This window comes from Vipera berus (genome assembly GCF_964194415.1).
Source record: "Vipera berus genome assembly, chromosome: 8".
Lineage (NCBI taxonomy): Eukaryota > Metazoa > Chordata > Lepidosauria > Squamata > Viperidae > Vipera > Vipera berus.
This window is the reverse complement of record NC_138211.1, coordinates 12,095,527-12,111,540: the sequence shown is the minus strand read 5'-3', so window position 1 is coordinate 12,111,540 and position 16,014 is coordinate 12,095,527. Positions and strand designations below refer to the sequence as shown.

General features: G+C 39.8%; 1 protein-coding gene across 1 annotated transcript in view; it reads right to left on the bottom strand.

The window, feature by feature from the left end:
• Positions 1–14,855, bottom strand: part of UNC5D (unc-5 netrin receptor D) — a gene marked incomplete at both ends in the record, with an annotated part of 295,103 nt that extends 280,248 nt beyond the window's left edge. The window contains 2 exons of the mRNA XM_081333414.1: positions 13,308–13,493; positions 14,741–14,855. Coding sequence (XP_081189540.1) covers positions 13,308–13,493; positions 14,741–14,855 — 301 coding nt within the window. The remainder of the gene's footprint in view (positions 1–13,307; positions 13,494–14,740) is intronic.
• Positions 14,856–16,014: the final 1,159 nt, after the last annotated feature.

Here is a 16,014-nt window from a genome sequence, read left to right as displayed (position 1 = left end):
AAACACAGCATACCTAACATAAGTAAGGGGTCAATTGGCAGGCATGGAGTATGAATCCCTTGGGCACATTGGCTTAGCAGTTAAAGACGTTGAGTTTGTCAACTGTAGAGCTGACAGCCTGGGATTCAAGACCCAAGCTGCACACAATAGGGTGAACTCCCATTACTTGACCCAGCCCCTGCACACCTAACAGTTCAAAAGCATGCAAACGTGAGTAGATTGAATTTATTAAATTTATATGCCGCCCTTCTCCCTAAGGACTCAAGGTGGCTCACAACAATAAAAAGTTAAAAAACATAAAATACAAAATTTAAAAAAGAATTAAACCATAAATGTAATAAATACATAACAATTAACCCAATAAAACCAAATTTAAAACTATAGTCAGTCCAGGCCCGATTGTTGGAACATCCATGTCTTCAGGTCACGGCGGAAGGACCGAAGGTCAGGGGCCATCTGCAGCTCCGGAGGCAACTCATTCCAGAGGGTCAGCACGCCCACAGAGAAGGCTCTCCCCCTGGGGGTCACCAGCTAGCATTGCTTAGCCGACGGAACCCTGAGGAGGCCGACTCTGTGGGAGCGAACCAGGCGATGGGAGGTTGACAATGGCAGCAGGTGGTAGCAGGTGGTACCACATCGGTGGGAAGATAATAGTGCACCTTTGGTATATAGCCATGCTGGCCACATGACCATGGAAAATATCTTTGGAACAATGCCCACCAATGATGGGCACCGTGCTCTAAGGTCAGACGCAACTGATAGAGAAATCTATACCTTTACCACAGCAAAATACAACTTCCTTTCTCATTGTTTTCAGATTGCATGATAATTAGAATTATAGCGTTTTTTCCCCTTTGCAAAGAGCTTGGGTTTTTATCTTTTTTTTAAAAAATCCCCCCATAATCTCACAAAACAAGAGCTTGCTTCCAAATCATGAAGAAATCTGTAGATGGTTGGGAAGGAAGAGATTTGCGTCAACCAGCTTCCTGTTCTCCCTTCAGTTCCCTTTACTTTACTAAACTCAATTAATAACTTTAAAAAACTAAAGTCAAATTCAATTAATTTCAAATGCTATCAAGCCATATGGCTTAAATCATAGGTGGCCTCTAAAGACCATTAGAATGGTATGTTTTTAATGCGACAGAAGGGAGAAAAATGTTAAATACCTGTAATCTTATTCACTATATTTGATTATAATTAAATGTAATGAAATCATATCAGGTTGACTTTTCATTCTGGTCCTACTTTTTTACTCTTGGAAATATGGCTCTCAGCCACACACAAAAATTCTACACTGCTTAAATTAACATCCAGAAATGTAAGTATGTGTGATATGTGTATGTTCAAAGGAAGAATTTACTTCTCTTTTTATATCTGAATAAGTGTTCTTTCTATTAGAATTTCAGGCAGAAGGCAATTTAAACATTTGGTCTGATATTGTACATGTTTATTTTCAACTTCAGCTTATTTGTCCTTTTCCTAAAGCAATCTAAACCTTAAGAACCTAATTCTACATGATGAAATGAATAAACACACAAGGCAAACACTCTGTGAAGTACGGATTGTCATGTAAAAACCTCTGTGACTTTGCATTATCTTTTTTTGCAAATATTAAAAATGCCTGGAAATGTACTATGTAATTATCAAGGGAACAATTCAAGGCAGCTTAGACCTACTTTTGACAGATAAATACACCAACCTTCTACACCACAATGTTCAGTCTCAGATTTATCACCAGACATTTTGAATAATTCCACACACCATCAGTAAGAGTCACAACTGCACCTTTTAAAACCCTCTGGCCAATGATGAGTGCTGTAGGTTGACCTAGTGTCTATCCCAAGGATCCCCAATCCCCGGTCCGTGGACCAGTAGCGGGCCGCGGCATGCCAACAACCAGACTGCACAAATAAGCAAAGCCCCATCTGCAAGATGAAGGCAGCACACAAAACCACACCCCCTCTGGTCCGTGGAAAAACCTCTCTCCACGGAACTGATCCCTGGTGCCAAAAAGTTGGGGGCCTCTGGTCTATCACACAAGATAGAGTCAAGTAAAAGTTACTTTCAGTGTCCAAAGAAGTGTCCACAATAAAGCATATTATGACTTAAGATAATGGCTTGGATTCCCACAACACCTACTGTGCTACCCTACCTGATTTTACCAGATGGGTGGTATAAAAACAGGTAGTCCTTGACTTACAACAGTTCACTTAGTGCAGCATCCCCCCAACCTTTGGGCAACATGAACCAGTTCTGCGGGGAGAAGTTTTTTTCACAGATCAGAGGGGGCATGGCTTTGCATGCTGCCTTCATCCCGTGTACGTGGTTTCGCTTTTTTGCACGGTCCAGTTTCTGGCATGCGTGGAACGGTGCTGGTCCATGGACCGGGGATTGGGGATCCATGGTTTAGTGACCATCCGAAATTACAACATGGCTGAAAAAAGTGAAGTATGACCATTTTTCACACTTACAACCATTACAGCATCCTCATGACCACATAAACAAAATTCAGGTGCTCAGCAGCTGACTCATATTTATGGAGGTTGCAGGGTCCCAGAGTAATGTGATCATCTTTTGAGACCTTCTGACAAGCAGTCAATGGGGAAGCCAGATTCACTTAACCACGGTGTTACTAACTTAACAAATGCAGTGATTCACTTAATAACTGTGGAAAGGTAGATCATAAAACTCACTTAACAACTGACTCAGCAATAAAAATTGTGGGCTCAACTGTGGTCATAAGTCAAGGACTGCCTGTAAACAGTGCAAGTCTAGTCACTGTTTAGTCAGTCTAACATCAATACCTGGGAAGATCCTGGAAAAGATAATCAAGAAACAGATCTGCAAACAACTAGAAGCAAAGTTAGTAGTAGCCAGCGTGGGTTTGTTAAAAACAGGTCATGCCAAACCAATCTTATTTCATTCTTTGATAAAGTGACTAAACTAGTAGACCAGCGAAATGCTGTGGACATAGCATACTTAGACTTCAGTAAGGCATTTGATAAAGTAGACCACAACCTACTGCTTGGTAAGCTAGAAAAAGGTGGAATAACACAACATCACCACCAGACTGATCTGTAGCTGGCTGGCAAACCATACTCAGTGAATAGTCCTCAATGGCAGTACATCCACATGTAGTGAAGTAAGCAGTGGGGTACCACAAGGTTCCGTCTTTGGCCCAGTACTCTTCAATATCTTCATCAAAGACTTAGATGAGGGAATTGAAGGAGAACTCATCAAATTTGCAGATGACACCAAACTGGCAGGAGTAGCCAACACCCCAGAAGACAAACTCAGGATCCAAAAAGATCTTGACAAACTTGAACAATGGCCCCTATCCAACAAAATGAATTTCAATGTGGACAGTGAGGACAGTTAACCAGTGGAACAGCTTGCCTCCAGAAATCATGGGTGCTCCATCACTGGAGATTTTTAAGAAGAGGCTAGAGTCTAGAGTCTAGACAGTCACTTGTCTGAGATGACATAGGTTCTGCTATGCTAGAGCAGGGGGCTGGACTAGAAGACCTCCAAGGTCCCTTCCAGCTATATTCTATTCTAGTTTGGAAATAGATGCTAAAATAGTAGAAACCAACATATTTAAATAAGAGCAGAAGACACTTCTAGCACTGAAGTGTTTACAAAGGAGATACTATAAATGTAATCTACACTATGTCAAGCATTTAATTAAGGCAGAATGATACCAAAATTCAAGATATGTTCATATTTTGGCAACGCCATCTTATATTTATTATCCTCTTTCATAATATCACAGAAAAACTGCCATTATGTATGTTTCTTTAATCAGTTAAGAGTTCCAGAAGAGGGCAGATGACTCTGCCACATTAACTTCTCTAACATTTAGACAGATGGATAATTCTGGATTTTTATGAACATAAAAGCATTTTCTATGATTTTTCTTGTAAATCTTTCAACTTCCATGGTGTGAAAAAAAATCAGCTTGTTTACAACTGTTAACGGAATGCAAGTGAGCTTTGAGAAGCTTAAGCTTTATTGCAACCAGATGTTCCAGCCCTCTGAAGACAGCACTGTATTGCCTCTAATATAATTAAGGTTCTGATCTTCTCATCTACATGAGAATATGAGTTATCTCTCTGACTATTTCAGCCCTGGGAGAAACTGTAGAACAGGGGTCTTCAAACTTGGCCCTTTTATGACTTGTGGACTTCAACTCCCAGAATTCCTAGCCAGGCAGTGCCACAAGTCATAAAAGGGCCATGTTTGAAGACCCCTGCTGTAGGAAGTCTCCTTTAGGTATCGGTTACTTTTGTATCAAACAGTGTCTACAAACTACAATCTGTCAAGATCCAAAGAGATTCTAAAAAAAATAATCCTTGGATAAAAATGTGTCCAATATTATTATTCTAATTTATTAAAAACTAACACTGAATATATATGGCAAGTACCCATTATCTCCTCCGATGGGGAAAAATACCCGAAATCTCATAATATTATCAAATGTCATGAGATTGTGGGTCATGGAAGGTTTTTTTCTCCTTACATGCAGAAAATCAAGCAATCTTCTATAGCTGAATATTGGAATCATGCTAACCATCATGCAGATGCTCGTTCAGATGTTGCTTCCTTCATGGCCTTCATTCAATGTCTTGCAGATGCCATAGGTCAAGTTTTAAACACTATTCCAAGCCATTTATTTGCTTTATATAATGCACGCCATATATTAAGTCCTGGGTAAGATTTAAACACAGGTAGTCCTCCACTTACAATAGTTCATTTAATGACTCTTCCAACTTACAACAGCACTGAAACAAGTGATTATGACCATTTCTCAGACTCACAAAATGTTGCGGCATCCCCTTGGTCACATGATCGAAATTCAGATCCTTGGCCAAACTGGTTCATATTTATGACAGCTGCAGTGCCCCGGGGTCACGTCATCACTTTTTGCAACCTTCTTGACAAGCAAGAAGCCAGATGGGAAAGCCAGATTCACTTAACATCTGTGTAACTAACTGAACAACTGCAACAATTCACTTAACAAATGTGGCAAGAAACAACAAAATGGGGCAAAACTCACTTCACTTAGCAACAGCTCAATTGTGGTTGTAAGTCAACGGCTACCTGTATAACAACTGAATTCACTACCACGTTAAAGCACATACAGGTAAGCTACCTTGTGATATAGAACCAGCGTATTTCAACTTCCCGTTCATCTGCAATATGCACCTTAACAGAACAATCTTTAAGGGATCATTAATGGATTTAATGACAGCACAGCAGAATGAATTCCTCCACCTATCTCAACCGACAGGACCCCGTCCGTAACTCCTAATTTTCAGTCAGCATGGTGCCCCCATCATGGAAACCTGTGTATACAGGTTTCCCTGTTTCTGATCCTAACTGTTCAATAAACCTTGCAAGCAGACAGATCAATCAGGGCGTCTGGGAAAAATGTTCCTGTGCATGTCCACATCTCCCATTTTAATTAAGCCTCATTTATATGCAACCCGAAAAACCTACAAAAAGTGTAGAGATTTAATCTATGTGCCTAACAGAAAGCCGCTATTTCTTGTCTAACTCTAGAAATGCAACTTTTCTTTCTTTGCCTCTGTCAGCAGATAACCAAAGCTCAAGAGGCACAAATTCACTCAGATGAAGCTTCTGCCAAGTTATTAACACAGGTAGTCTTTGACTTATAACTATTCATTTAACAACTGCTCTAAGTTATGAATAGAATAGAATAGAATAGAATAGAATAGAATAGAATAGAATAGAATAGAATAGAATAGAATAGAATAGAATAGAATAGAATAGAATAGAATAGAATAGAATAGAAGCTGGAAGGGACCTTGGAGGTCTTCTAGTCCAGCCCCCTGCTCAAGCAGGAGAACCTATACCATCTCAGGCAGGTGAATGTCTAGTCTCTTCTTAAAAACCTCCGGTGATATTTCTGGGGGTAAGCTGTTCCACTGGTTGCTTGTCCTCACTGTTAGGAAGTTTCTCCTTAATTCCAGGTTGCTTCTCTCTTTGATCATTTTCCAATCATTGTTTCTCGTCCTTCCACCTGATGCTTCAGTGAACAACCTGGCCCCCTCTGCCTTGTGGCAGCCCTGAGATACTGGAATACTGCTATCATGTCTCCCCTATTTCTTCTTTTCTTTAGACTAGCCAAACCCAAGTTCCACAGCCGTTCTTTGTATGTTTTGGTCTCCAGGCATGACTTACAACTGGTCCTCGCGCTGATGACCCTTGCAGCATCCCTTCAATCACATCGTCAAAATTCAGGCACTTGGCAGCCAGCACATATTTACGATGGTTGCGGTATCTCATAATCAATTGATTGCCATTTACAACTTTCCCAGTGGGCTTCCAACAAGTAACGTCAATGGGGGAATCGGAATTTGCTTAAGGACTATATGATTTGTTTAACTACTGTGGCAAAAAAAAAGGTTGTAAAATCAGGCGTGGCTCACTTAATGACTGCATTGCTTAGTGGTGGAAGTTTTGAGCATGATTATGGCTGTATATCGAGTGCTAGGAGGATTTGAAACTAATCAAGGAGAGAAGCAACTTGGAATTAAGGAGAAACGTCCTAACACTGAGGACAATTAACCAGTGGAACACCTTTGCCTTCATCCCTGGAGGTTTTTTTTTTTTTTTTAAAAAAAAAAGACTGGAAAGCCACCTGTCTGAAATGGTATAGGGTCTCCGGCTTGACCAAGGGGTTGGACTAGAAGATCTCCAAGGTCCCTTCCTGCTGTCTTTTGATTAATATCTGTAGTTCAAATTGGTCCTGAGAGGGTTATATGTTGGCAAATGGCTAGCAAAGAGGATAGAAACAGCTTTCCAAATCCAACTTTGGGCATTCATTTAAAAAATATAATTTAGCTTCTAGCACTCAAAACAAGAAAGACAAGACAAAGTTTGCCCTTCAATCACAAAGGAGAAATTAAGTTTTGCCTGAAGGAGGGGGCAGTTACTTCTTCCGAAGGTAGCTGACACGTCTGATCAATATAGAAAGTGGACCTGGGTTACTTAGTTCTACATTTCAACGGAAGACCTTTCAAAAAACAGAAAGAAAGAAAGAAAGAAAGCTAGGTTTTTCTGTTTTGCTGTTTCTTTTTGCTGAAGCTACTATTGCCCTTTCAAAGTATGAAAGCTCTTGAACACTCTCCTGCTGTATTTCTAAGGAATAAAAGTCCTAAAGAACAGCCCTGAATTTCAAAACGCAGCATGTACAGAGACACTGAGTAAATGTCCCTTTACCAACGTTGCTCACTTAGAAAAAGCAACTATTCTTCCAGCAAAATGCCCCTTGTTCAGGAATCCACCTTTTATATCCCTGAGGTCTTCATGAGCATCATTTCTGCCTTGCCCCTGCATCTGGTTCTGATGTTTCCAGCAGTTCTCCAAGTACAACTACTGCTGACCTATTCCCCCTTTGAATGCTCTGGATGACAATTGAGGAACAGGCTCTGTAATTCAATGCTGGCAGGTCTGTGGGAAGAAAATCCTAGTGTTTCTCAAACTGGGCAAACTTCAACTCCCATTCATTTCACGGTCAAATGTTCCTTCCTTCCTTCCTTCCTTCCTTCCTTCCTTCCTTCCTTCCTTCCTTCCTTCCTTCCTTCCTTCCTTCCCATCATTCCATTGGAATCCAGCTTTCTGTAACTTGAGAAAAATTTATTCAGCTTCCTGACTCCGAGTACAGGTTGTAGGCGTCTTTGTGACACCTTTTAAGATAACGGATCAGGGCTATCATAGCCCCAACTGGTTTTCTCCATGCAGGGCTAAATATTCCTCTTTGTAGGAGTTAACTTCCAATTGAGGTCTTGCAGGTCCTTTGGTTGGGCTGTTTACTGTTAGTTAGTTTGGCAGTCCCTTGATTGGGGTACTGTTTATTTCTTGTTTGTTGGTCTTGGAGTTAATCCATGCTCATCTGGATGTTGATTTCTGGTGGGGAGGTGTTCTATGAGATCCAGTTTGGTGTAGTGGTTAAGGCATGAAGCTAGAACAGGGGTTCCCAACCCCCGGTCCCTGGACCAGTACCAGGCCACAGCATGCCAGCAAGTGGTTCGCACAAACAAGCAAAGCCCCATCTCTCTCTCTCTCTCTCTCTCTCTCTCTCTCTCTCTCTCTCTCTCTCTCTCTCTCTCTCTCTCTCTCTCTGGAATTTGAAGATGAGCAAACTGAAGTAATTAAATTGCATTGCCTTGCTTAGTTCAGTTAACATCCTCCAGCATTTGTTAAGAGCTAGATAAGGTTTCAACATGTGTAGATACTGCAAGTCCCTTCAAGCTTTTTATTTTTTATTAAGCTTCATTATTTTTAAAAAATACAAAAAAGTTAGAAAACTAAGAGAAAGAAAAAGAAAAAAGTGTGACTGATTTTTTTAAGGGTAGCAAAATATACACATACAAAAATCACTTCAACCTTTCACAACATTTCAAGCCATTTCCATAGTAACAAAATCATTCCAATCACCAAAACCTAAAATCAAAATTTCGTATTTTTTTTCCAGTTTTGAGCTAAAAGTCCAGAAGCAGTTTTCTAATAGAAACAAAGCTAGATACATACTTCTCTTTCATTAAAACAGATTCTCCATCTCTATCAGCACCGTTATGTCTACCATCCTCTCTTCCATTATGGGAATTATGGGAGCCATGATGGCGCAGTGGTTAGAATGCAGTATTGCAGGCTGATTCTGCATTCCACTGCTAGGAGTTCAATCCTGACCTGCTCAAGGTTGACTCAGCCTTCCATCCTTCCCAAGTTAGTAAAATGAGGACGCAGATTGTAAACCACTTAGAGAGAGCTGTAAAGCACTTTGGGGGTGGTATATAAGTCTAAGTGCTATTGCTAATTGTGTCTTTCCATGTTTGTGCAATAAAGACAAGTCCCACCAAGCTTTTGTGCTTGTGACTAGAAAAGACTGCAAGGAGATTCTTAACTTTCTCCATCACCAGCTGCCAAAGCATCCTCAGGTATTTGCAGAGGCCAGAAGAGACTTATGCACAAGAGCAAAGCCCATTAACCTCTTCTAATATCTCTTTGTACTTCTCTGTACAAATGACAGAGGTAAAAGATATAGGAAGATCAATGCAGCGTGACACCCTTCACGGAAGCAAAGCACATCATTTTGTTGTTTTGACAATCACATCACCTCCACCGAGCAAAGCTCTGCACCCAGGTGAAGGTGGGTCACCTTGCCCAGAGCTAGTAAGGACCACTCTTACTTGAGGTCAGCAAACAAACATGTTTTCCCTTATTCTTGCCACAAGCAAACCCCAGAAGCAAAACTAAGACATTCCAAGAATTAAAACAATGCTAGGTAAGACTTTAAAAAGTTGCTGATTAACCAAACCCACAGGGTTGTTAGAAAGAAGCAGGAATATTTAAACAATACGTTTAACTTAGTTATCTAACAGTCTTATAGGAATAGGCAAATCAAGTAGCAAAGTTATCTTTGGGAAAAATCTATTAGCAGTAATGGAATGATAATTCCCTTAGATTTATTGATGGTGACAGATTCTATTCATCCTGTTCATTTTTTATTTGGTTAGCTCATTTGACACAAGGCAAGGCATCGGGTTCTCTGTTTCAATATGCAAACATCAGCAGGCGAGTTATTTCTGTGGCAAGCAGTAGCATCAAGCAATAGCTGAACTTGGCAATATTAGATACTGCCACCAAATGGACACAGGAAATTGTGCATTTCTTTTTGGCGTATGCTGCACGGTAGAATTTAATTCTTTCTTTGCAAGATTTAATTTATTCTTTCCAGCAATTTTCTTCATTCTGCCTGCCACACAGAAATTGTGCATGAACATAAAAGCTCCAGGACAAATGCAGACTCAAACAGGAAACAATTTTCCTATTTACACTTCCACTAAGCAAAAACAACAGCTAAACAGAACAAAAGAAATGTTTTGGAACACAGCCGTGGCAACTGGCTTCAAAAAGTCACCTTAAAGTGGTGATTAAAAGAAAGAAGGGGATGACATAAACCGTAGCGTAGAGTCCACAAATGGAGCCTCAAATGCTTAAACAAGTGACTTACAATCACAGTTGGGACCAGAATTTCTGTGGTTAAGCAAAGCATGTCAGAACCGCAAGACGTAAGCATGAGGCAGTTAACTAATTGATCAGAGAGAGATGTGCTCCATATCAAAACAGTATCATGGAGCTTTTCAGACATATACAGATAGTCCTCAACTTACGACCACAATGGAGCCCAAAATATGTTGCTATAAGTGAGACATTTATTAAGTGAATTTTGCCCCTTTTGATGGCCTTTCTTGCCACAGTTGTTACTACAGAATCACTGCAATTATTAAGCTAGTAACATGCCGGTTAAGTGAACCTGGCTTCCCCATTGACTTTGCTTGTTATAGTCCAACCCCACAATTACTAACAGATGGCAGTCCTGCCTCTTCTTGAAAGCTTCCGGTGATGAAGCTCCCACAACTTCTGAAGGCAATTTGTTCCATTGGTTGATTGTTCTGTCAGGAAATTTCTCCTTATTTCTAGGTTGAATCTCTCCTTGATCAGTTTCCCTCCATTGTTCCTTCTCTTGGCCTTGGGGTGCTTTGGAAAATAGGTTGAGCCCCTCCTCTCTGTGGCAGCCCCTCAAATATTGGAAGACTGCTATCATGTCTCCCCTGGTCCTTCTCTTCCCTAACTAATACTAACTCTTCAGTCCTAACTAAAAACATGTATTGGTCTTAAAAGTGACCTGTGAATTCATTTGTCTTTACTGACTTTTGCACAATATCCAAAATCCATACATTCCAAACTTCATTGCAAAAGAAGATGGAAAACTGTAAAAAAAATGAAGGAAGGAAGGAAGGAAGGAAGGAAGGAGGGAGGGAGGGAGGGAGGGAGGGAGGGAGGGAGAGAAAGAAAGAAAGAAAGAAAGAAAGAAAGAAAGAAAGAAAGAAAGAAAGAAAGAAAGAAAGAAAGAAAGAGGTAGGTAGGTAGGTAGGTGATCACATGATCCTAGGATACTGCCACAGCCATAAATATGAGTCAGTTGCCAGATGTCCAAATTTTGATCACGTGACTCTGGGGATGCTGCAGTGGCCGTAAGTGTGAAAAACGTTCATGAGTCACTATTTTCAGTGCTGTGGTAACTTTGTTGGTTTTTTTGTAATATTTTATTTTCTAATTTTACACTTAAGTATTTAAAAAGCAATGTAGTAGCTGGGTTAATTGATAATTCAATAACATACAAACATCTTTAGCACAAATCTCAAGCTATCAAATTTCAAATATTTCCTCTCTTTTTCCCTTAATATCTACTGTCTCATATTTGAACTAATACAGTTCTTATTGTATCAATTAAGTAAAAATAGCATTGTTACATTTATCAATAAAATTTTAGCTTATACATACATATCCTAGTTGCTTTAACACTCAATCTTTATAGGCAATCAATGCCCTGTTGTTAGTTTTTCCCAATTTTTAGTTTCCCATCAATATTTAAATATAACATTTGATATTTATAATTTCCAAGTTTTAGGTAACCAAAGTTTCCTTTATCTCGATTCATAACAAAATCTAATATTCAAGATACACATCTTATCTATTTGAGTATATTCTATTTCCCACCATCTTACATCATCTAGTTAATAATACAGTATAACATCTTTATTTACAACTAATTTCCAAATGTCTTAAATTTAATGACCAAAATTTCCCTTATTTCAACACAAATATTTCCTCTTTTCCCCTTAATATCTACTGTTTCATATTTAAGCTAATACAGTTCTTATTATATCAACTAAGTAAAAACATGTTTATTATATTTATCAATAATTTTTAGCTTATACAAATCTTAATTACTTTTACATTCAATCTTTATTATTAATATCCTATTTATTTGTTTTCCCCAATTTTTAATTTCCCATCAATATTCAAATTTAACTTTTAATATTTATACTTCCAAATTTTAAGTGACCATAATTTTCTTTATCTCAATTCATAACAAAATCTAGTATTCAAAATACACATCTTGTCTATTTGAGTATATTCTACTTTAATTAGTAATATAAAATCCTCTCTAATAAATCAAAACCCCAATTTTCTTCAGCCTTATTCTGGCTTTCTTCCTTTGCCAACTCGCCTTCCATGTCAGTGCTTATAAGTCATCAAATAGATCTCCCTCTGTTGTTATATATATTATTGGAAATAAAAGAGACCATCCAGTCACCATTTTTTGGAAGGGCTAGCGAACTGTCTCTCTATTATTCCAGATCCCCATAGTTGTCCTGATACATTTGTCTTCCCTTCAGTCTGTTCTTCTTCTTGCTCCTGAAGTTTCTTCTAGTTTATATAGAAAGTCTTTTCCATTTTCAGTGTTGTCAAGTCTCTTTTCTGGATTTTCCATTGACTGTATTTGTTGGTCATTTGAATCCTCTATCATAGTATTTAATTGTTCCACTTCTTCTGTTATTTTCTGCATAGTTGATTCTTTAATTGTAGTCAAAATTTGGATTTGTATATCTAGGCTGACATCTTGTTCTTTTCTGTAGCATTTTATTTCATCACAAGCTGAAAGAATGGTTTCATGTATTGCTTTCAACATAAAAGGAATCTGTTCCTGGTCTTCATCCATATTGTCTTAATGGTGTATTAAATTGGGGGCTTTAAAGTTAGAGAATGAAAATAATTTTATAACTGAGTATAGAACACAACTGAGCTTCTCACAGCTGGTATTTGTCAAGTTAGAAAAAGTCTTATCTGTAGTCTGGACTTCAAGCCAAGTCTCCTTTAGACAGTAACAAGTTGTAATATCAAACCTGGCCACAAGATGTCACCAATGCCGTTTAAGGTTTTTTAAGTCCAAAATTTGTATAATCTTTTTTTCCAATTTTATTTCTTTTTTGTAAATAAAAACCAAAGTCTTCAGTAAAGATAAGAAATATTTTGGTCCCAAAATTTTAAAAGCATATAAATCCAGTTGGATTAAGATTATTCTTTCAGTTATTTTAATTCCCCTGGATAGTCAGTCGCCATTATTCTTACAGGGTGGGATAGAAGTTCCCTTCCCTCTCTCCTACTTTGGGCAGCTTTTACAGGAAAAGAAAATACTTGGGATTGAAGAGAGGTTCAGATCTCACCCAGCCTCATCTGTGCTGCTTTAGAGGTGCCTGGTGGTAAGTTTGACTTTGGCTGTCTGCAACCTAGTGACGAGCCATATTTCTATGGCCGTTCTTTTGTCTGCCAGTTTGGAGGGCTGCCCTGGATCGAGCGGAAGGGCTACTGCCCTCCTGCAATCAAGCAGGAGTCTCCTCCTTGCTTGTCGCCCCTACAGAGCAACTCTCAACCCTTTCCAGGGTCCCCCAGCGGAGCAAAGCCGAACATGGAAGACGTAGTTTGCCTTCCAGCATCCACAGAGGCTGCGATGGCAAATCGGAAGTCAGTCACTAAATGAAATGTTGTAAGTCGAGAGCTGTCTGCATTAAATTCTTTCTTCATTGGTTTGTCCTTGCCTTCGGTGATCAGTACCCCAGCTAATGGTAACAAATTCCAAAAATTAATTAGCTGTTATAGGAGAAAGTATTTCCCTTAGATTCTTACAGTGTTGAGAATAATCTTCGGTATCAAGTTTTTTTCTTTTAGATACACTCAATTCCTATACATATCAATTCAACTGCAATGAAGTATTTGCCACTGGATTTTTGCCACAGCTTCCTTCCATTCCATTTTCAAACTCCCCATCCAGAGTTCCTGAAATTTCCTTGGGTGTCTTTCCCAAATAATAGGTAAAGGTAAAGGTTCCCCCGCACATGCGTGCTAGTCATTTCCGACTCTAGGGGCCGGTGCTCATCTCCGTTTCAAAGCCAAAGAGCCAGCGCTTGTCCGAGGACGTCTCCGTGGTCATGTGGCCGGCATGACTAGACGCCAAAGGTGCACGGAACGCTGTTACCTTCCCACCGCAGTGGTCCCTATTTTTCTACTTGCATTTTTACATGTTTTCGAACTGCTAGGTGGGCAGATGCTGGGATGAGTAACAGGCACTCACTCTGTTACACGGCACTCGGGATTTGACCCGCCAAACTGCCGACCTTCTGATCGACAAGCTCAGCGTCCTAACCACTGAGCCACCGTGTCCCAAGTAATAACCAGGCTGAATTCTGCTTAGCTTCTGAGCTCAGGCAAGCTCAGACAGGTATTCTCACCTGCTGAGACAATGTAATTAAAGACAGCACAAAACCTCCAACGTTCTATTCACTTTCTCCAGAAAACATGCTGTATAAATATCATAATGCATCACTGTTCGCTGGGCCACCTCTCCCCCACCTACTGTTTTGCTTATGTTTCCATAAGCGTTGCTAAAAGACCTCCCACTGCTCTCCAAGGGAGGGCTGAATTGGAAAGAGGCATTTCTGAATAACCTTAAATATGATTGCCAAAATACCTGATATCAGTTGCTGGGTGCAAGGATGCGATGCTCCCACGTGGTCCTCTGAAACCTGATCAGCCTGAGCATACACAGCTGTCAACCACCCCACCCCGGGGAACTGGAAGAAACCATCTAGTAAAACACCTTGCAACAGTTTTGCCAGCATTATCACCACCTGCAAGCATTTTCCTGTGATTCTTCTATGGGAGCTGTTTAGTTCAAATCAACAAGGAGAGCCTTGATTGCTTAGCTTCCGATAGCAACTGAACACTTTATTGAGAAGGGGGAAGCGTCTGAAATCCCAGCAGGAAGTCAGTTTTGATCATGGTTCTCTAAACAACAGTCTTGTCTAACCTCCAAGTGCAGCCAACGTGTTGACATGGAAATGCATGCAGCTGTAAACCTCAACATCCAGGGATGTATAAAATCGGTCCTTATCAGGTGCACATTCATTTTTGCATTCAGTCATAGCCCTGCTTTATTCCACTTCTCATTTCCATATTTTTCTATTGCTTCCCCCCCACACACACACAAAAAAAAACCCCAATTATTTCCATAAGGAAACTGCTTTTGATTTAGGTCCATCTGAAGCAAATGGCATGAACACAAGGCCTCACTCACCCCAGGGAGTTAAAATATCTGAATCTATACATGGATGCCCATAGAACCAGCATGTTCATTCATACAAGGTGGGGCATAAATAAACCATGCTTTGCACAGCATCTCTCTACCCTAGATGATGTTATAATTGTTATAGAAATCATTAGAGTCAGGCAGCTACGAACCTGAGTAACCTTAAGATGCAAGGTTTTTCTAACTCTTCTGATCAATCCCTACTAATGGTTGGAGCAAGTGGTATCCTATAAAGAATGGTCATAACTAGTTTACTGATGGAAAGGATAGCAACAGTCTTCTCCTTGTTGAAGATCAGGATGCATTCTTTAGTATGTAAAAGTTCTCCTGGAGTTGCCCTTATTAACTGTACAGTAAGATCTAAAAATGAGAGAGAAGATATGTTGAGGACTTCCAAGATGCACAGATGAAACTAAGAGATTTCAGAGACCAGTGAAATGGGAGGTTTTCCTTATGTATACACATTCACAAATACACATATAAAAGAGAATGCTGAAGTTTAGGGCGGAAATTAGAGGTCCTTGGTGCTCTCTGAGTTTGCACTGATGATGTTACCTAGTTTGTGTGATGAAATGTCTGCAAGAAAACAACCAAGCTCAGAAAGCACCAAGAACCTCTCAGAAACACATATATTTAAATTCCAACTGTTGGGCTTGTCCCAGCTTGGATATTCAGAGAAGAAAGACCCTTGACTCCATTTGTAGTGAAAGGTATATTTTTTACTGAAGAGGTTACAGCATAGCAAAGTAAGATCTGAGTATTCCCCATGTAACCCTGGTAATTTTCCCTTCTCCCAGGCCCTCCCCCCTTGGTCATCTTGGCTGTGTCCAATAAGGTTCCAGTTAGTTGTTTTGGTAACAGCTGCACATTTTGACATTTCTTTGCATTCCATTCCCAGGCTTGGATCCTTGGATCTTTCAACCATTTTCTCTGAATGGCACTCTGGTTCCTGTCATCCTCCCTCCCTCCCTTCCCATTCTCCTCCCCACATTTTA